The sequence below is a fragment of the Meriones unguiculatus genome, chromosome 11 (assembly GCF_030254825.1).
Source record: "Meriones unguiculatus strain TT.TT164.6M chromosome 11, Bangor_MerUng_6.1, whole genome shotgun sequence".
NCBI lineage: Eukaryota > Metazoa > Chordata > Mammalia > Rodentia > Muridae > Meriones > Meriones unguiculatus.
In genome coordinates, this window is record NC_083359.1 from 18,331,114 (window position 1) to 18,351,553 (window position 20,440).

At 48.2% G+C, this 20,440-nt stretch overlaps 1 protein-coding gene across 1 annotated transcript; it reads right to left on the minus strand.

Moving 5' to 3' along the window:
* Positions 1 to 9,017: 9,017 nt before the first annotated feature.
* On the minus strand, positions 9,018 to 19,511 carry C11H5orf15 (chromosome 11 C5orf15 homolog). The gene is made up of 3 exons (XM_021638889.2): positions 19,326 to 19,511; positions 13,370 to 13,884; positions 9,018 to 10,853 (listed from the first exon to the last, which is right to left on the minus strand). Exons 1-3 carry the CDS (start codon positions 19,462 to 19,464, stop codon positions 10,722 to 10,724), a joined length of 786 nt encoding a protein of 261 aa, XP_021494564.1. The 5' UTR covers positions 19,465 to 19,511; the 3' UTR covers positions 9,018 to 10,721.
* Between the last annotated feature and the right edge of the window lie 929 nt (positions 19,512 to 20,440).

Sequence of the window (20,440 nt, forward strand, 5' to 3'; positions counted from 1 at the left end):
GAGCAAGGAGCAAGGTACATTCCATACCAAACCCCACACTGATGGCTTTTTTCACCAATGTGGCCAATACAACTCCCTGTATGACAGCCCTGCCTGCTTTTCCTTTTTTATGCCAGAGCCAGAGGGCTCAAAGACTACGGCCAAGGAAGGAAAAAGAGGTGTAAATATACAGTGCAATGAGGATATCTCTGCAGACCTAGCAGCCTCCTGCAGCCTGAGGCAAAGGACCTTTCAGAGACCTCCCCCTTCAACAGACATTGAATTTTCAGAAAAACAGAACACAAGAGCCATAAGCCCAGTCCTGGTTCCTGCCCCAGTGTGAGGGAGCTCAGGACACAGGAAAGAGAACTACTCCTTCATACTTTCTAGAAACCTACCCACTGGCTCAGCAGTTAGGAGCATGTTCTACTCCTACAGAAGACCCAAGTTCGGCTCCCAGCACCCGTGCCGGGTGGCTCATGTACGATGCCAGCTCCAGGGGATCCATGCCCTCTTCCAGACTCTGTGAGCATCTGCACTCATGTTCACATGTGTAGACCTGTATGTATGTGTATGTGTGATTAAAAATAAATCTTACCTGGGTGCAGTGGCACACGCCTGTAATCCCAGAACTGGAGAGGGAGAGGCGGGTGGATCTCTGAGTTTGAGGCCAGCTTGGTCTACAAAACGAGTCCAGGACAGCCAAGGCTACACAGAGAAACCCTGCCTTGAAAAAAACAAAGGTATATAAATAGATGATAGATAGATAGATAGATAGATAGATAGATAGATAGATAGACAGACAGATAGATCTTACAGCAAGAAAGAAACCCGGAGAGAGACTGATGGATTTTGCAGATGCTGAGAGACCATGAAAGGAGGGTGCAGCCCTGAGCAACCCAGAGATAGGACCTAAGGGATACACCCAGGGCTACAGCAGGCTCTACCTCCTCCAGCTTAGACAGCTGATTTTCCGGAAGAGGAGGGAGAAAACCAGAGACTCCAGCACTCCAAGCTTTTTCATCTTTTCAGCTATGTGTGTGGGTTTGGTTTTGATTGGTTTCTTTGTTGTTGTTGGTTTTCAAGACAGGGTTTCTCCGTGTGGCTCTGGCTGTCCTAGACCTCCCTCTGTAGACCAGGCTGGCCTTGAACTCAGAGATTTGCTTGTCTCTGCCTATGCCACCATTGTCCGGCTTAGGTCCAAGCCACGGAGACTACTTTCAGAGGTGGAAGGACTAGGTGATGCTAACCAGGGCCCCCTCGAGGCAGCAGTCCCTTTCCAACTCTGTCCGCCCTTGCCCTGTATGTGTAACTCAGCCCAGGGCCTGGCTCAGTAAATGCCTGCCGCATGAATAGGCTGCCTATGGGTTCCTGGAGCTGGAGAAAACGCCATTACTCATTACTCTGTAGGTACAGTGTGTCTGAGTGCCAGGCTCTGTGCTGGTGTTTGGCTTGGCTGGAGCCACCTTCCTAACGAGCTCAAAGACATCCCTTCTGGGCCCCTTCTTCTGGAAGACTGTCGATACACAGCTACGGGCTTCCTGCAGGCCCAAAGCCAAGACTCCAGTTTATGTGGTAAAGACTTTCAGCAGTAAAGCATCCCAGCAGGCCATAGAAAGGGCTGCATTCCCTCCCACCCACAGCCAAGCAACAGGCCAGCCTCGGCTTCCTCGATGTAAACAGAGACAAACTGACTCTCTTTGTCGGCAACACTAAGGCCAATGACTTCTTCAGGGATCCCAAATAACCTTGCCACCAAAGACCATGTGGGAGAACTGCCTTTGCTTGGGATATGACTGCAAGAGATCACACACCCACACCCCAAGCAGCCTAACAAGGCATTGCATTGTTGCTCATGAGGACCTCACTCAGGCGAGGAGCCAGGGAGAGCTGCTAGCTCTGCCTCATGCCTGTCTCAGCTTCTCTACCAACACATGGTTCATTTTTATCAAGAAAGAGCCAGCTAAAAGGGGTTGGCCAGGATGCTGGGAGGTAGCTCAGTTGGAAGAGCGCTCGCTTAGCATGGTGCCTTGGGCTTGACCACATAAACCCAGCCAGGAGGCGTGGGCTGGTTGTGCCAGCACTTAGGAGGTAGAGATAGAAGCAGTAGGATCAGAAGTTCAAAGCCATCTTTGACTACATAGAGACCAGCCTGGGGTACCTGCCTCAACAGAAGGGAGGGAAGGGGGATGAAGGGAAGAGGAGAGGGGGAAGAGGAGAGGAAGGGAGGGGAGAGAGGTCTCTAGCTCTCATGGAGCATAGCCCTTCCACCATAAACAGTTATAAAGTAGCCAATGAAACGGTTTACAGGAAGAGACACTTTTCATGCAAGACTGGAGACCAGAGTTTGGTCCCTGAAACACACACAGAAGCGGACAAGGCGAACCAGTTGCAGAGCTGCCTCTGATCTCCACACACGCCTACAGCACATGCACATACGTGTGCATGCATGTAAACAATAATAAACTAATTTTTTCTGGTTTTTCGAGACAGAGTTTCTTGGTGTAGCCCTGGCTGTCCTGGAAATCACTCAGTAGACCAGGCTGGCCTTGAACTCAGAGACCCACCTGCTTCGACCTCCTGAGTGCTGGGATTAAAGGCAGACGCATGCCACCACCGATCAGCAACAAACAACTAAAAACAAAAGTAAGCTGGGAAGCAGTGGTGGTGCCCACCTTTAACTCCAGAACTTAGGAGGCAGAGGCAGGTGGATGGATCTCTGTGAATTTGAAGCCAGCCTGGTCTATAAAGTGAGTCCAGGACAGCCAGGGCTTCACAAAGAAACCCTATCTCAAAAAAAAAAAAAAAAAAAAAAAAAAAAAAAAAAAAAAAAAGAACAAATAAAGTAGAAATAAAAAATAAACAGAGCTTACAGGACCCATGAGGGACATGAACAAGCACTCTGATAGAGGCATTATGGAAGCCCCAGAACCAGAGAGGCAAAAGGGAGAGAAGGAATATTTGAAGAATGACCAATAGGTTCCCTCTCTAAACTGAGAGTGTGAACCGGCTGGGTGATCTTTTATCTCAGTTCTCAGGAGGCAGAGGCAGGAAGATCTCTGTGAATCTGAGTTCAACCTGTCTACATAGCAAGTTCCAGAACAGTCAGGGCTACATAGAGAGGCCCGTTCTTAAAAGCAACAACAACAAAAGAAAATTTAAACCATGAACCCACAAATCAAGTCAGCAGCTCACCAAAGTCCAAGTAGGATGAACTCAGGAGGTCCTCACCATGACCTACTAGAACCAAAGTATGAAAATCCAAGGATTCTTGACTTTTTCTTTTTCTTTTGGTTTTTTGATTTTCTGAGACCAGGTTTCTCCCCTCTCTTGGAACTCACTCTGTAGACCAGACTGGCCTTGAACTCACAGAGATCTGCCTGCCTCTGCCTCCCGAGTGCTCAGATCAAAGGTGTGCGCCACCACCACCACCTGGTGCATATTTATTTGTTTTACGCTACTTTATTGGGGTCTTATACCTCTACCTCCCTTCCAATTCTTATGCACCCTAATCTCTTCCAACCTCCCAACACTAGGTAGGAGAGAAAGAAGGTTAGAGAGGAAAGGAGGTGTCGGTCTCTTTATATACTACTTACAGCTCATTAGGGTGGCTGATTCCTTGGGGCAAATCCAAATCTTCGTAGTCAGGTTATCTCCAACTTCTTCTCGTCAAACTGCAGACAACAGCAGCCAGGAGCAACATGGCGAAGCAATAGCCGCCTTCTTCAGAGCCCCGCCCCCAGCCCCTCTCCAAACTCTGGCAATCGTACCCTCTCTAGAATCCCCAGAATTAAACCTTTGCAGCTGGCACACATCACAGCCCTGACAAAGCATGAGACACATCGTAGTCAGCTGCTGTGGACTATCCGAAGCAGCCCCATATCCCACATCTGGGATCAAAACAGAAACATAGTCACATAACATAACTGGGTGTTTAAAGAAATTATCACCTCAAAGGACCTTGAAGAGGCAAAGCAAATCATCACACGCAAGGGGTCCCTGCAAGACCACGGCCGGGTTCTCATCGGAGACTCGGGAGACTGAAGACAACGCCACGACTGAAGTACCGAAGGAGCTGCTTGTGGACACACGTCTATAAATGCCAGCACTTGAGAGGCTGAGGCAGAAAGAGTGCTCTCAGGTGAACGTCAGCCTGGGCTACCTGGTGAGCAGAAAGACAGCCGGGCGGGACTGCATAGCCAGATCCTATGCTCAGGGCTAAAAGCACTTCCAGAGAAGCCAAGTTCGGTTCCCAGCCCGTACATCAGGTGGCTCACAAATGCCTGTAACTGCAGTCCCAAAGGCCTGGTGTTCTGAGTTCAATCCCTGGGACCCATATGAAGGAAAGAAAGTGACTCAGAAAATTTGTCTTCTGCTGTCCAAAAATACAAACACACAAAATAAAATAAATCTAAGGAAACAAAAATAGACTTTTTTTTTTTTGTCTTAATAAAACAAATTGAGAAAGAGAGAAAGGGAGGTACAGAGGGACAGAGGGAGGGTGAGGCCCAAGCTAGCCTTGAACTCTCAATCCTCCTGCCTCAGCCTCCAACATACTAGAATTTGTCATATGCCACAAACCTTGTAAACCCTTTTTAAAGATGTTTTAACTTACTATTTTGTGCGTACAAGTGTTTGCCTCCATGTTTTTAGCACACGCATGCTGGTTCCCACAGAGGTCAGAAGAGGGTTTGGATCCCCTGGAACTGGAGCTACAGAAGCTGGTGAGCTGCCATGGGGGCGCTGAGACTCGAACCTGAGTCCTCTGAAAGAGAAGGCAGTGCGCTTAACCACGGAGCATCTTCCCAGGCCCATTCATCGTAACTATGTGTACTATTTTTAACTAAGTGTGTCTGCCTGTGTGGGCACAGGCGCCTGCAGAGTTCAGATGAAGGCATGGGGGTCCCTGGAGCTGGAGTTCCTGACAGCTGTGAGCAGCCAGGTGGATGCTGGGCTCCACCTGCAAAAGCATTAGGTGTTCTTACCTGCTGAGCTGTCTCTCCTACCCCAGTGGAAGACACTTGCGTTCCGATATGCTTATCGTATACTGAAGACGTGTGTGTATGACAGGGAATGCATGCCATGACATGTGTATGGAGGTCACAGGATAGCTTTAGGGAGTTAGTTCTTCCACCGAGCAGGTCTTAGGGATCAAACTCAAGTTGTCAGACTTGACAGCAACCACTCTTACCTCCTGAGCCACCTCCCCAGCCACCACTGAGCTTTAATACTCTTTCCCCATAATCTGCAAGTTGAGTATCCTCATATGTTACCAGCATTAGAAGTCTTACATCCTTTCTTTTTTAACTAATATTTTTATTTTATGTGTATGGGTGTTGTGCCTACATGCATGTCTGTGCACTATGTGTGTGCAGTGCTGGTGGAGGCCAGCAGAGGGCATCCGATCTCCCAGACCTGGAGTTACATGGACTCTTGTCAGCAGCCATGTGGGTGCTGGGGACTGAACCCAGAGGAGTAGACAATGAGCCATCTCTGCAGCCCCGCCTTGCATCCTTTCTACAAGCCACTTTCTTCATTTATTTGAACTTAATTCTGCCCTAACAATTAAAGTATGTCAAACATTAAAAATAAGGACATAACCACTATAAACAGATGTAAACCAAACAACAGAGTCTCAGAACGTATGAAGCAAACTGGCCCTCAGACTTACAGGAACTAGACAGCTCTGTAATGATAACTGGAAACTTCCATAGGCCACATCACAAGGAACTAAAGAGAAGAGCAGAAAGTGGGCTGGAAGATGGCTCAGAAGATAAGAAAATGGACTTCTTAAACCAGCGTAATGCCTAACTACATTCTAAGTGTTTATCCTTATAACCACAGAAGTACCCGTCCCACTCTCTTTTAAGAAACACCTCCTAGCAACAGAGGGAGACCATTACAGAAAAGCCACCACAGATCAAAATGCAGAGGACAAGTGACTGTGTGGTGCCCAGCGAGGGTTATCAGATTCCCTAGGGCTGAATACAAATGAAGCATCCACAACACAAGTCCTGTACCTAAGGCTCGATGATGACTGTGGGAAAGGGGCACATTCCCCCTCATAAAAGTTGCTGTGGTCACAGTGTCTCTTCACAGCAATGAATCTCTAAGACAGGGCGGAAAGGCTGTAAGAGCCAGAAGAACAGAAAGTTTGCTCTCAGGTTGTACCTCCTAGAAATGTCAGAGAAGCTACACTTGAGACTCTTCATCAACATGGCTGCCTAAACATGACCCGAACAAGGATTCATGAATAGACATGCCAACGTGGAATGGGAAGATCTTATAGGGCCTCAAGCCTAAACAAAGAGCGACAGGCAACTAAAGAATGCTGAGCTGGACAAATACGTCTCCCCAAGTAATGGCAGGATGTGTGCATCTGAGAGCAACGCTGGCTCAGCCCTCACTCCCCGAGGAGAGGGCAGGCATGCTGTACAGCCTAAAGTCAGTCTGTGTGTGTGTGTGTGTGTGTGTGTATCTGTCTGTCTGTCTGTCCCCCTCCCCGTCCCCCCCTGCCCTTGGCCCCCTGGCCTTGTTTCAGGACAAGGACAAGGATGGAGAAGAATGAGGTTGGAAAGCTCTAGAAAACCTGTCATCACCCAGCAGGGCTACACATGCCTGGAAGGCTCAGCACAGACCTAACCCTGACCAGCTGTGCGCCTCAGAGGAGCCCCTGGGAGCTGGAAGGCTGCCCCAGGACTGTAGGCCGTTCCTGTACAGTTCCCCAGGGAACTGTGGTGGATCCAAGACTTGTGCTGCCGCTTCTGTGGCCAATGACATGGTAAGAAATTTCTCCATCTACAGAGTCCCTTTGGAAAGATTAATCCATTTACTCTTCACAGCAGTCTCTGAACTACTCACTTACCCATCTCACAAAGCAGGAGGCTGAGAGACAACTCAAGATCACCCAGTTCTGGCTTTAAACAACACTCCTCCTTTCCCTCCCTTCCTTCCTCAGTCTGAATTCCCAGCAGACGAGCCAAGAGCAGCATGGACCGGGACTCCCTCGGCTCCAGCAAGGATGGAACATTTAAGCCAGCCCTTAAGATATCTCTTCCTCCCAAGAAACAGACGTGAAATGTGTTTGAGTCTCCCCAAGACTTTGAATGGAAGGACTCGGGCTGGAGGATGTGAGGGAATCTAATCCAGGCCTGTGACTCCAGGGCACACGGCAGCTCCCACGCAAAGGGTGCTACCTCCCCGGGGAGTCTCAGGTGTCAGTGCTCTCCACCTAGGCACCAGGGAGTGGCACAAAAAGTCCCGAGAGAAGGGTGTCGGGACAGGACAGAGGTTAGCAGAACACAGTGTCCCCAGAGTTCTCTACAGAGAACAGGACTAGGTCTCACTACAAAGGTATGTGAGCAGTGGTTCTCAACCTTTCTAATAGCTATAATACAGTTCCTCGTGTTATAGTGACCCCAACCCTAAAATTATTTCCATTGCTACTTTCTAACTAATTCACTGTTACGTAATGTAAATATGTTTTAGGTGACCCCTGTAAACAGGTCGTTTTACCCCCAAAGTGGTTGAGAACTGCCATATTAGGGCAACAGATGGAGCTGTGAGCGGGGGCTTTAAAAGGCCACTGAGAGCAGGTGGCAAATGTGTCTGGGCTCTTTAAGGGTTACAGGAGCATTTGGCGTAGAAACTGTTGCTTGCCTCAAACCAGATCTCTGCGACACAGACAGCAGTTAGCCACAACGGAAGGCTGCCGAGCCCCATCGGAACAGCCCCCACTCCAATTCCAGTGTCTGTCGGGACAACATCCCCTCCTAAGGGAAAGTTAAAAGCGAGTGCAGCCCGAGTTAAAGATTGCTATGCCGCATATCTGACGGGGATTCCCCCAGTTAGGCCACCAGAATGGTACAAGATGCTCCAGCAACAGAGCAAGCTAAAAAACCAAAGAGCACACACACACACACACACACACACGCATTCGTGCGCACACATGCACAAAAAGGGGAGAACTCTGACGAGATCCAAGTATCACTGAGGCTCCTCCATCCCCGGTGCATGCTTTACCTTCCCACAGGACTGTAACAGTTGCTCCTCTGCAGGCTGGTTCTACCCACCCAGTGGAGAGGTGTGCCCTGTGTGTGCAGCTGTGGTAGACTAAGATGCCAACCGTATGATCCTGGGAGGAGCCAGGGGCTGCCTTGCTCCTAATTCCTCAGACACTTTATGGAAAAGCTTAAAGGGGTGTGGGAATGGCCGGGTTGAAGTGGAGGGAAGTAACAGCCCCTTCCTGTCCCAAACTCAAGTCTGTGGGACAATCCACATGATCAGTCCCTCACCCCAAAGAACCCCAGGCCAGTCAGGGCTGGTCACACATGACAAGATCCAGTCTCAAAAACTAAGACATACAACAGCCAAGCCAGGCCTGCACATATTCACAAATGCCGTTTCTACCCGCTTAGCAGGCTTTAACACATGCCTCTTAAGCTAACAGAGAGGAGCTCAGTAGTGCCAACCCTGGACAGAGGTTCGGGAAGGCCAGTCTGGAAGGGAGCAGATCACACCCACTTGGATCCATTAGTGCTACAAGATCCAAATGTGGAAGGCAGGTCCCTCGCCCATCAGGGCTGTAGGCTAAAATGTGAAAGGCAGGTCCCTCGCCAAGCAGCGCCAGTGCGAGTCAAGCCTCCGCAGCATCTTCCACTTATGTGTCACCTGGTAATTGCCAAAGTCGGAGGCCACTCGAAGACAGCGCCTTCAGCAGTGACCACCACCAGGAGGTCCTCCAGAAGCCCAGGTCTCCCAGGTTTGGGCAGCTTCACACACAACGAACCAAGGCCTGGAAAGCACATTGTGATCACTTGCGAGCCTCCTTTTCTTGCCATTCTAGTTTGCTAGAGTTGGCAGATGTGGGCACAGAAACAAACTGGACCTAAGGGAAAAATTGGAGGGTAAGGGCCCCTGAGTTCCTCAGCTGAGCAGGCCTAGGAACAACGGGGGGGGGGTGTCACTTCCTCCCAGCACAGACCCCCTGAACCCATCCAACGTCAGCACTGCAGTGAACACACTGGCAAAAGCACAGATTTATATGTTTACCATTTATTTCTTAAAATCTTATTCAAAATATTAAATAATACAATTTCAGATATGAAAAAAACTACTGCAATAAAACAGTTCAGGTATATTTCACTATGCTGCCCTCCCTTCGGACAGTCAGCTGTGCCTGAAGGGGGAGGACAGCACTGTTGCTTTCGTGTCCACACGGGGACCGTGGCTGCTGGCTCGGCCTGCTGGCTCGGCCTGCTGGCTCACCAGGGCTTTGCTGAGCACGCAGTAAAGACTATGCTTTCTGGAAAGTTGTAATGAGGCCTGGTAGTTAACCATTGTTCAAATCACACATTTACACTCTGATCAACTCTAAAAAAACAGGCGGTAAATAAAATGCGGTAAATAATTCCAGTTGCTGAGGGATGGGTCTGTGGGGGAAGAAGCAACATGATAAAACATGGCAGGGAGTCCAAAGATCACTGTTGCACAGATCTGTGTGTAAACTTTTTTCAGATTACCGTTTTAACTGCAGGACTGAGACACACGATCAGTTAAGTGATAATGGCCTCAGTGATACTTGGATCTGGTCAGAGTTCTCCCCTCTGCGTGCGTGCCTTCAAATTGACTGTGCAGCAAGGAACAAAGTGAAAAAACTCTGATCTAAGCTTTAAATTCTGCTCATCATCTGAACCCTTGGAACTCGTGCTAAAATCAAGTGCTGACTAAAAGTGCCTGCTCATGGGTTAAATATTCTCTATCCTAAACCTCAGTCAGTAATCCAAACCGAAAGCTGGTATCTACCTAACGTTTCAGTGCTCACTGGGAACTTCAGCCTCTTTTGCCAGAATTCCTAAACAAGCCTACCGTGACTGGCAACGCAGCAGCCACATTATCATACACGTGTTTCAAGTGCCTAAAACATCCAAAGCGGGAGGGGGGTGTTACCACACGCATTTGCTGTGTGTATGAGCCTGTGTGTGTAGGTACACAAATGCCATGGCACACGTGTGGAGGTCGGAGGACAACCTGCAAGAGTTCACTCTTTCCTTCTACCATGCAGGTCCTGGGGATCGAACTTGGGCTGCGAGGCAAGGCAGCAAGAGCCCTCACTATGTGTGCCCACCTCACCACCTTTCAGCGCAGCTTTCCAAGAGAGGCCAAAGCAAAGCATTATATCGCCGTGTCCCCGTACATTAAAGTTTGGGACCACACAAAAAACGTTTGAAGAAGATGGTATCTAGAAGTAGGTGAGCAGCCACACCTATATACCACCACTGAGAAGCCACGGCAAGAGAACCAATGGTTCCAGGCCAGCCGAGGCTGCTGAGTGAGACTTTATCGCAACAAGTAGAAACAGAATAAAGGAAAGAGGGAAAACAGCATTTGGATGGCAGCAAGTGATGAAAAACAGCAGTGCTGTGTCCCGTGAGACTTTAGCTCTGGTTTGGGGTCTTTCAAAGGGGGCACTGCTGCCAGAGGCACAATAAATGGAAAATAACAACTACACAAAAATATACGGTAATGTTTAACTCACATTACAGATACCTGATTGAATCTAGATCTAAAGAACAGATAAAAAAATTATATACTTATTGTTTGTGACATTTAGTTCCCAAAGCACCAAGGCAAAAGAGAGCGCCCTCTCAGTTAAGGACCGCTTGCCTGTGGCAAACATCTGCACATCATATAAAAGTCAAGCAAATTAAATGACATAATAAGCAAACTCCAATCACAGCGCTTTAGAAAATATAATCGTTGGTGATCTTCAGAGAAGGCATGGCCTCGTTCACGTTCTGGTCCAGACGATGGTACTCCACAGTTTTGGAACACAAGCCATCACGCCACTTCCTGCTTTGAACTAGGAGGAAAATCTGAAATAAAACAAAACAATTAGACAAGCCGGAGAGAAAACTTAACTGGTAACAAGTAAACTCTATGACAAGCGCAGGATCTTGTTTAGTTGGGACATAAAAGCTAGTACTGGCGAAGCCAGCACCCTTCTGGAGCTTGTCAGCAAGGCTGCACGTGCTTCTGAGTGGGCGAGGGGAGGAAAGCCCTCCCACAAGCCTGAGCGTCCTTTAACAAGTCAGCCTGGCGGTCTGCCTGTGCCTTGTCACTGGCTCACCGACACTTGAAGCGGGAAGACATTCTGAAATTACCTGGTCCACCTCGTCCTTTCTCAGGTAAGAAAACTAAGGCCTCAGAGAAGGAAGGCAGCTTAAATGACAAGATGCGCTACAGGAACCAAGTCCTCAAGAGCGTGCCTGAGCACCCTTCAGAATTCAGAAAGGCTCAGCTACTCAGCCCCATGCAGTGACAGCCGCCCAGTAGCTTATGTCTCCCTCAACCCTGGAAGCTAACAGGAATGGTCATCACTGTGCTAGCTCTGGGCCAAAACGTGGAATCGTCTAACTGTCCAGAAGGAATAGAGCACAATCAAGTATGCAGGCATTAAAGCACATTTTCAAATAATACAGTATAGTGCCACAGTGGACGGTGGGGGGGGCGCGCTCATGAGACCTCAACCCTACACAGAGAAATACAGGCAACTAAGGAATGCTGACTGCTGGGGAACAGTCTACATCAGGGAAGAGCATGACAACTGGCTATCTATAACACTAAAAGGTCAAGCATACACATAAGTCACATTACGCAAACTGAGCAGGTTATATCTAAGAATATATATTCATATTTAAGAACATATAAACACCTAAGAACAATTAATGGAAAAAAAGCGGCCGTGAATTTGAAAGAGCAAGGAGGGGTGGGAACATGGAAGGATTTGGAGGCAGGAAATGATAGAATTATATTATAATCCCAGAAGTAAAAGAAAAAAATGGAGGGGGGAGAATACGCTGGGTAATGTGCATAATTTGTTCAGCACAGCACAAGTTATTGGGGCTGGAAAAGCGGCTCAGAAGTTAAGTAGGTACTGCTTTGGCAGAGGGCCAAGAGGACCCAGCACCCACCTCAGCACCTCACAACAGCTCTAACTCCCTCTCCAGCCTAGCTGGCCCTGAACTCACAGGCACAGGCCCACACAGACACATACAATCAAAAACAAAGCAATAATAAGTAAGATACTGGGCCGCTGGGACGGCTTCTTACACAAGCATAGTGACCCAAGTTCAATTTCCAGAACCCAGAAAAACACGAGCAAACAACCCCACAAAGTTGTCCTCCGACCGACACACTGTGGTATGTGCCCTACACCCACAATTTAAATAAAATTTTATAGCAAAATCCAAAGTTTTACATGAGATAGCATTCGTTTAAAATCACAGCATGTATATATACATATATATGTTTGTGGACCAGGAATAAACGAAAACATAATTCAGTACTCGGAGGAGCCGCATAAATTTTCTTTTTTCCTAAAGTCTTGAGATTTCTAAATTCTCTACATTAAACATGTTGGGGGGGGGGTCGTTTGTAACCAGATCCCCTGGAACTAGAGTTACAGGTTATGAACCACCATGTGGGTCCTAGGAATTGCAAGGCAGCCCCCTGCAAAAGCAGCTAGTGCTCTTAACCACGAAGCCACGTTTCCTAGCCCGAGATGTCTGTTTATTTTTGAGACACAGTTTCATAGTCTAGGCTGGCTCTACCTCCCAAGTGACAAGATTACAAGCATACCCCACCACACCTGGCTAAAAGTCTTTTTTTCCTTTCCTTTCCTTTTTCTTTTTTTTGGTTTATTTGTTTGGTTTTTTGAGGCAGGGTCTTGAATATACATCCCAAGCTACCCTGACTCTAATAACCCTGAATCTCTGACCCTCCTGGGTCCACCTGGGGTTACAGAAATGTGACCATGCTCAGCTTTACATGGTGCTGGAAAGAGAACCCAGGGCTTCATGTACACTACGAGGGAACTCTACCCACACACCCACATCCTCAGCCAATCCTTGTATAAACCAGAAAGTAGTGTTACTGTCAGACCAGTAAGTCAATGCATAATAAATTAAGCTAATATTCTTTTTCCACAAGTATTCCCAATGAGGTGTCATTATCAAATTAAGAAATGCAAGCCAGGTGTGAGGGCTCCCACCTCTGACCCCAGCACCTGGGAGGCAGCGACAGGTGGGTCTCTGTGAGTTCAAGCCAGTCTGGTCTACAGAGTGAGTTCCAGTACAGCCACGGCTACACAGAGAAACCCTGTCTGAAAAATAAGTAACTTGCTGGACTTTGGTCTCATTCATTATGGAAAAAATTCAAGTAATTTCCTAGAAGCACATGCAGCATTATTCCTGATCTGTCTAATGTACCAGACTCGTAACTTCATCAGAAAATGTCAACATTTTATCAGCACTTTAAACCTGACTTAAAAAATGTATACAGACACAAGTGAGACACGAACATTGCAGAAAGGACTGAGATGCCGACTTACCTTCCTTTTGTTGTGATAGGTAACATAAACAACAGCTGCACAGAAAGAAAAAATAAGGAGATGAAAAAAGAAATGGCTGTCCTCTCTATTTGGGGGCTGCAGCTTCACGACCTTCACCGAGTCCTCAAACTCCCTCAGGCGCCTGCTCTCTTTGTTTAACTCTGTGTTTATGTTATCCTCGGGCTCCTCGTCCCTGGGGTTGGTGGTCCAGTCGTAGTCTGGCTCTCCATAGTCCCCATTGTCCAGAGTGTCTTTGGCTGTGGACGGGGAGCTGTTGAGTGCCAGGAGGTCCTCCTCCTCCATGCTGGGGTCTTCATGGCTGTCAGCCTCGCCCTGGGACACAGAAGGAGCAGCGGAGGGGGTGGGCGCTGCGGAGGTGCCTCCACTTTTCTCTGTACTGGCTGGGGGCGGAAGGGTGGTGCTGAGATTGAAGACAGGCTTTTCAGTGTGGTTTCCAGGTGTCAGCTCAGCTTTAGGAGAAACAGCAACACTTTGTGAAGTATTCTCTGCTTTAGCTGAAAAACAAAAGCACCAACATGAGAATATGTTGGTGTTTTAAAATTGTTTTAACATATTTCTCTAAGAGAAAACCATATTTACTGAATTTTTCACTAAGCATTTCTCTTCAGCATAATAAATTTCTGTAGCTTTCTCTTAGATCTAGTTAAGTCTCAATGACTAGCAATCAGTTACGTTTCTTCTTGGCCTGTTAATCTCAGGTAATAATTTCTTTGCTCAGTAACAACTTGAATAGAGCACACTCAATAAGCAAGCACGAGTTTTCAGGTCAGGCAAATGCCACAAAGACCCCATCCCACCTCTACTGTTTCCCTTTACCAAAGACTAGACCTCAGCCAGCCTTGTCCAGACTCCACCTCACGCCCCAGCAGAAAGGGAACAGAATAATCCTGGGTCAAATCGGTCTGCAACTACACCATAAAACAGACACTTTTAGAAACTGCCTTTGTAGCCGTGCACAGTGGCACACGCCCAGGCAGTGGCAGGTGATTGCTGTAAGTTCGAGGCCAGCCTGGTCTACAAATCGAGTTCAGGACAGCTACACAGGGAAACCCTGTCTTGAAAAACCAAAACACAAGAAAGAGACAAAGAGAGAACGAACTTGACTTTGCTAAAAAAAAAAAAAAAAAAAAAATTACTGAATCCTCAACTGGAGCCCAGGAAATGACTGAGTACAGGCTAAAAGCCTTCATCTTGTCTGTGGCCTGATTCCCTCTGCGTGTTGGTATATTAAGTACTCAAGGAAGTGTCTGCTTAGTCAAGGAGGTGTCTGCCTATTTGGGGTCATCTCCCTTCAAGCCTGCAGGCAGGGAAATACGCTGCTGTCCTAAACCCGCAGGCACCCTGATTCTACAGAGCAGACCCTCCAAGAAGAACAGCTATCCATCGGGGAGAGGGGCACCCTGGCACATCTCCTCCAGCAACAGGAACTTCTGATCACTTTGCAGAACCAAACTAGAGACAAGAGTCCCAGACCACACCCTGACCAGGATGCTCACTGATGCCCAATCCTCCCTGGCCCGTGCTTAGAGTCAGGATCTCCTGAAAACAGGGCGATTAGCGGCCACTAAACCCCCTTCTCAGATTCTTTCTCTCCCCAGTATGCCCAAATTTATTCTCTGCTTTTCATCATTCCTTGAGTATAATTTGAATATTGGGGATAGGTAGCAAAGCCTAGTTTGTGGGGGCAGCCAAAACCCAGGCTTTTACTCTAAAAATTTGTTTCCAACATATAACCAGTATACAAAATTACAAACCAGCTGTAGCCAGCATTTCTATGTGATACCTGAATACTCTTTAAAAATAAATAACAATTTTAAAACACCAAAATTCTAAGGGGCAAGAACCAGAAACTAGAACTTGAAACCTAAGTGACAACAACATATTTTGAAGATTGGGAAGGCAGACCCCGGATGAAAAATGACGCCAAATGCTTGCACAATCTTCTAGCCTGAGCCTCTACCTCCTCAGCGAAGTTTGCTCAAGTACAGCTAAGACTGTTTACAGAACTAACTCTGCCCAGCAGGAAGAGTCGATGGGGATACAGCCTACAGAGGAAAGCTGCTGGAACTGAACAGGGTTTCTAATCTGTACCTGAATGGAACTCTACTGAAGAACTGTAGGGAGGGACACCTGTTGCCTATATAATAGCCTGTCATGTCTGATCTAAACCCTCAGTCTATAAAAACCGGCCACAGGCCTTCACAAATATGCCCATGCACAGGCAACAACTCTTCATATACACTCTAATTTAGATAGCACAGTTGACAATTACTTTGCATACAGAAAAAGGAGAGGGTCTTGGGCAGAAGTCTCCCAGAAAAGTAATTTCTAACAACAACAAAAATTGGATTGGGGATGCAGCCTAGTATATGTGGGATACTAGGTTTGATCCCTAGCAGTAGAAAATAAATAAGTATTAAAAGACAGTAAATCAGAGCCAGGCACAGCAACACACACTGTAATGTCACCACTGGAGCAGTGGAGGCCGGAAGCTCTAGAGTTCAAGGTCATCATCAGTCTACACAGCTAGTTTGAGAGCACCCTGCCTCCAAAATAAACAATCAGTCTTCCCTAGCTAACTTTTTGGATAGTCTCTAAAGGACCTGAGCTGGGAAGGGCAGGAACCACTACCAAGAAACCCTCTGCCAGGCCCTCCAGATCTCTTCCCATGCTTCTCTGTTGATGGAAACAGAAATGTGCCTCCCTTCTAAACACGCCAGCCCTGCAGCCCTTTCCCTCCAGACCTGGTTTCTCCCCCACACCGCTGAACAGACTGAAGGAGCAGCACAGCCCTCCACCAACTAGTTTCCACTCTTCTCGGCAAGGGCCACGGGTCTGGGGACACACATCTCCCCTGTCACCAGCTTCTCCTCTAAGGCTTCAGCTCCTAACTGCAGGGCTCTCACTCATCCAGAGAGGACCTCCTATCCAGATTTCAAAATCCATGACCTCTCTCCAGCTGAGCCAGCCCACCCTACCACATCAGCCACCTACTCCATTGCTCAACTCTCCCACGAACCCATCTGCCTGGAATGCTGGCCTCGCTTTCTGATTCAAGTGCTGGTCTTCTCAATCTGTTAAGACTTACTCCCATCCTCACTTCTTCGGCCCTTGTCAGCCACCACCAAATCCTGCCGATACACTCTCCTCTCTTTACCAGAGTTCAACGATGTGGCCAAGCACTCTAATCCCTCTTGCAGTGATATCCAATGGCGGCCCACTCACACACTACCTCACTCGACTGGCAAAGGCTAAATCAAACCCTTTATCCCCAAGTGCATCAGCAGCAGCCCACAGCGGGGAAACAGCCATCCCACTGTTTTCATTTCATCCGAAATTCAATGTGGCAGCTCCTACACGCTTAGTGCTTATGCTGCAATTTCCTAGTCCGTTTCCCTTCCTACTCCCTGAAGCCTCCTCAAAACTTCCAACCCCTTGTCTGGCACCCCCACTTTTCACCTGGTGAAAACCACTGACATTGTCTAACTTCTCTCAGAAAAATGATCATTGGAAGAGACCTTCCAGGAACCACCAGAACTCTGCTCATTCATCTGCCTCAGAGAAGTAGCCTCCTCTGCCACACACGTGCCTCCTACCTGACACACCACCCCCACGTGACGCAGGGCATGGACAGAAACCCCTGAAACAATGGGCAATGAATCCTGCCCCCTCTAAAGCCTTCTCAAGTTCTCTACACCAGCAACAGAGTAAAAACGGACCCCACTGATGAGGCTCCTGGGTTCAACCCCCAACCCAGACTTGAGGGAGAGACTGCAGGGGAGTTGCTGCTGCTTGTTCTAGGCTGCATGCGTGACAGGATGTTTAAAGCCCATCAGTGTAAGCCCAAACACACCACCAAGCCAGATGAACCTAGGTTTCATGCCTTACACAAACATTAAGCCTAAGTCAGGTAAAATACAAAATATTAAAAGAAAAATACAAAGGCGAAAAATCTATAAAATCTGGAGCTGGAAAAGTTCTTATATCTTACAAAAAAAAAAAAAAAGCAAGATGTACAAATGCTAGTCTTCAAAAGGCAAAACTATTGCTCTGCCAATGAGCCTCACAAGATAAAAAGACAAGCTACAACGCAGAGAAACTATCTGCAAGTCCCATACCCAACAAGGGATGTGTGCCTAAAATAAAGAACTCTCAAAGTTCAAAAGTGAAGAAAGCAAACAATCCAATTGAAACAAAAGACATGGAGGTAACAGAGTGGACCCTAGGTTCCCTCTGGCCTCCACAACAGCATGCAACACCCCATCCCACCCCACCTCTGCCTCCAACACACACACACACACACACACACACATACATTAATGCCCATACCTCGCACCAAGAAAGTCAAGAAATAAAAATGTGGAAGAAATACACAAGTACAGTACAGGAAAATAAGCTAAGACTTTATCTGAAAGATTCTGATGTGAGGATGAAGGGAGAACTGAAGTCAGTCTACTCGGACTTGATGGACTTCATGGCTGCGCTTCATAAACACAGGTATCGCTGAGACTGCTAAATGTTCCTTCGGCACCCTTTCCTAATTGGTACTACCTCTATTTTAAAGGTAACATTTGTGTGTGTGTGTGTGTGTGTGTGTGTGTGTCACACAAACTTGGGTGCAGCACCCAAGGAGGCCAGAGGTGTCGGATTACTCCTCAAACTGCAGTTACAGTTGCTTTAGACGATTAAATGATCAAGAAAATTAGGCCGCACCCTCCAGGGAAATCGTTACGTTCTACCAATGATATAAGAGCCCTGGAAACGCCAGTCTCCCCACCCCCATCCCCGCCCTGACCCCCCAGACTCCAAAACCCTCCTAAAAGGTAGGGCAGTCAGGTGCCTGCCTTCAGTGCTGCTCAGGAAACACTGTATGCAACCCAGCTCTGTAAAAAAGGACTGTGTGTGATGGGCTGGACAGTGGACAGTCCCCCTTGGCAAAGAAGATAATTATCCCAGTTCCCACTATTTTTCATTTGGAAAAAAAAAAAAGCTCAATAAAGACTCGTAAAGAGAATGACTGCACCTTGGACAGAAAGGAAAAAATGTGACTACTCAACAAGATGAAGCTTAATCAACTGTTAAATTCTTAATAGTAGGGTTTTCTCACTAAATCTCTGCCCCAGTTTACAGATTTCTTAACTTTCAATAAAGGCTTTAATATCCTGATTTGTGTTGTAACGTTCGCGAGAAAAGAAAGTCCATCTCAAATACTACAAATCCATTAAAATGAAACGAGGGTGCTCTAGTTTAAATCTCAGCTCAAGGAAGGGTACCTATCGACTGACAAAGACTCTTCTTTGTTCCTCAACTCCACTCCTCCTCATGCCCCTCAGCAGTCCGACGCCCCTGGACTCCGCCTCTATACCAAAACCCCTCGGAACCTCAGAGATGGAACCCCCAAACAGCTCCCCCACCTCTTCCACTCTGAACTAGCCAATCAGTTCAGTCCAAACACCGGGTCACTGCCCTTACCTTTAGCTCTGACCTCACCTTTGCCAGCGTTAAACAAAACGAAAACTTGTCTAGCCTCGCTCGTCCCCAGTCTCAAGCCTCTCTCTAAACGCCACTCCCCCCCACCCCACCCCGGCCACCACTTCGACCTGCCTCCCGTCCCACCTGCGAGATCTCTCAACTCCCCACTCCCAAGCCTCTGGGGGACCTCGTGCAACAGCGAGCCCCCTTCCTCCAGACAGCGTATTCTTAGAGACTCTGTCCACGCCACGGCCACTTCCCGTACCCGCCCACCCACTCGGGTCCGTGAATCTCACGAGCCCACTTCCCGGGCCCGGGGAGACCGCACTGGGAGCGCTTCCGATCCCGGGCTCAGCTCTGGCCGCGGGCACTCGGCCGAGGGGAACCACTGTGAGTCGGCGGCGCTCGGTCCCCGTCGGGCCCGGCCCGGCCCGGCCCCTCGTCGTTTCCCCGCGTCCATTACCAGTGGACAGGACGGGCGCGAGCAGCAACGCCAGCACTATGGTCCGCGCCACCGCCCCGAGGCCCGGGGCGCCCGGTCCCGGCGGCAGCTTCTTGGCTCGTGCGGCCCCGCTCATTCTGCCCAGGGCGTCGGCGGCCATAACGGATTCGGCCCCGAGCCTGCGCTGTTGCTAGGTTCTGCGTGATGACGTCAGATACGGGTCCGAAGCAGCTACGTCCCGACGTGATGACGTCGCATGCCAGAAGTTTGAGGGAACGGGCAAGGTTAGGAAGGGTTTGAAAAGAAGGGAGCTGAGAAAGGCGAATGGGGCGGGTTTATTTTCAACTGATTGTTGTTGTTTGCTGCTGCTGTTGTCTTTGAGACGTTATTTTAGGGGCTGGAGAGGTGGCTCATCCCCCCCAGAGGACCTGGGTTTCTAGTCCCAGCACCTATGTGAGGGCTCACAGCCATCTGTAACCCCAAGTCCCAGGGGATGTGGTGCGCTCTTTGGGCATCCTCAAACGCCAGGCATGCAGCTGATGTTGAGACATACAGGCACGTTTATTTTTAAAGATTATATGTGTGGGGCTGGAGAGAGGGCTCACCTGTGGAGAGCGCTCGCTACTCCTGCAGAGGACTGGGTTGGATTCCCAGCAGTCAGGCTAAGTAGCTCACAACACCTCTAACTCCAGCTCCAAGGGATCTGACCCCCACCTTTGGCCTCCACAGGCGTTACACATATGGGGTACACATACATATATCAAGCGGTCATTTCTAAATTAAAAATAGCCAGGCATGGTAGTGCACGCCTTTAGTCCCAGCACTCAGGAGACAGAAATAGACGGATCTACGTGAGTTCAAGACCAGCCTTGTCTACAAAGCGAATTCCAGGATAGCCAGGGCTACACAGAGAAACCCTATCGCGATAGATAGATAGATAGATAGATAGATAGATAGATAGATAGATAAACAGGAAAGAAATGTTAAGTGCAAGTGCGCCAGAGCTACACAGAGAAACCCTGTCTCGAAATAAATAATAGATAGATGAGTGGATAAGGAAGAAATTGTGTGAATGAATAATAAACAGAAGATGGATGGATGGATGGATGGATGGATGGATGGATGGAGAGAGAGAT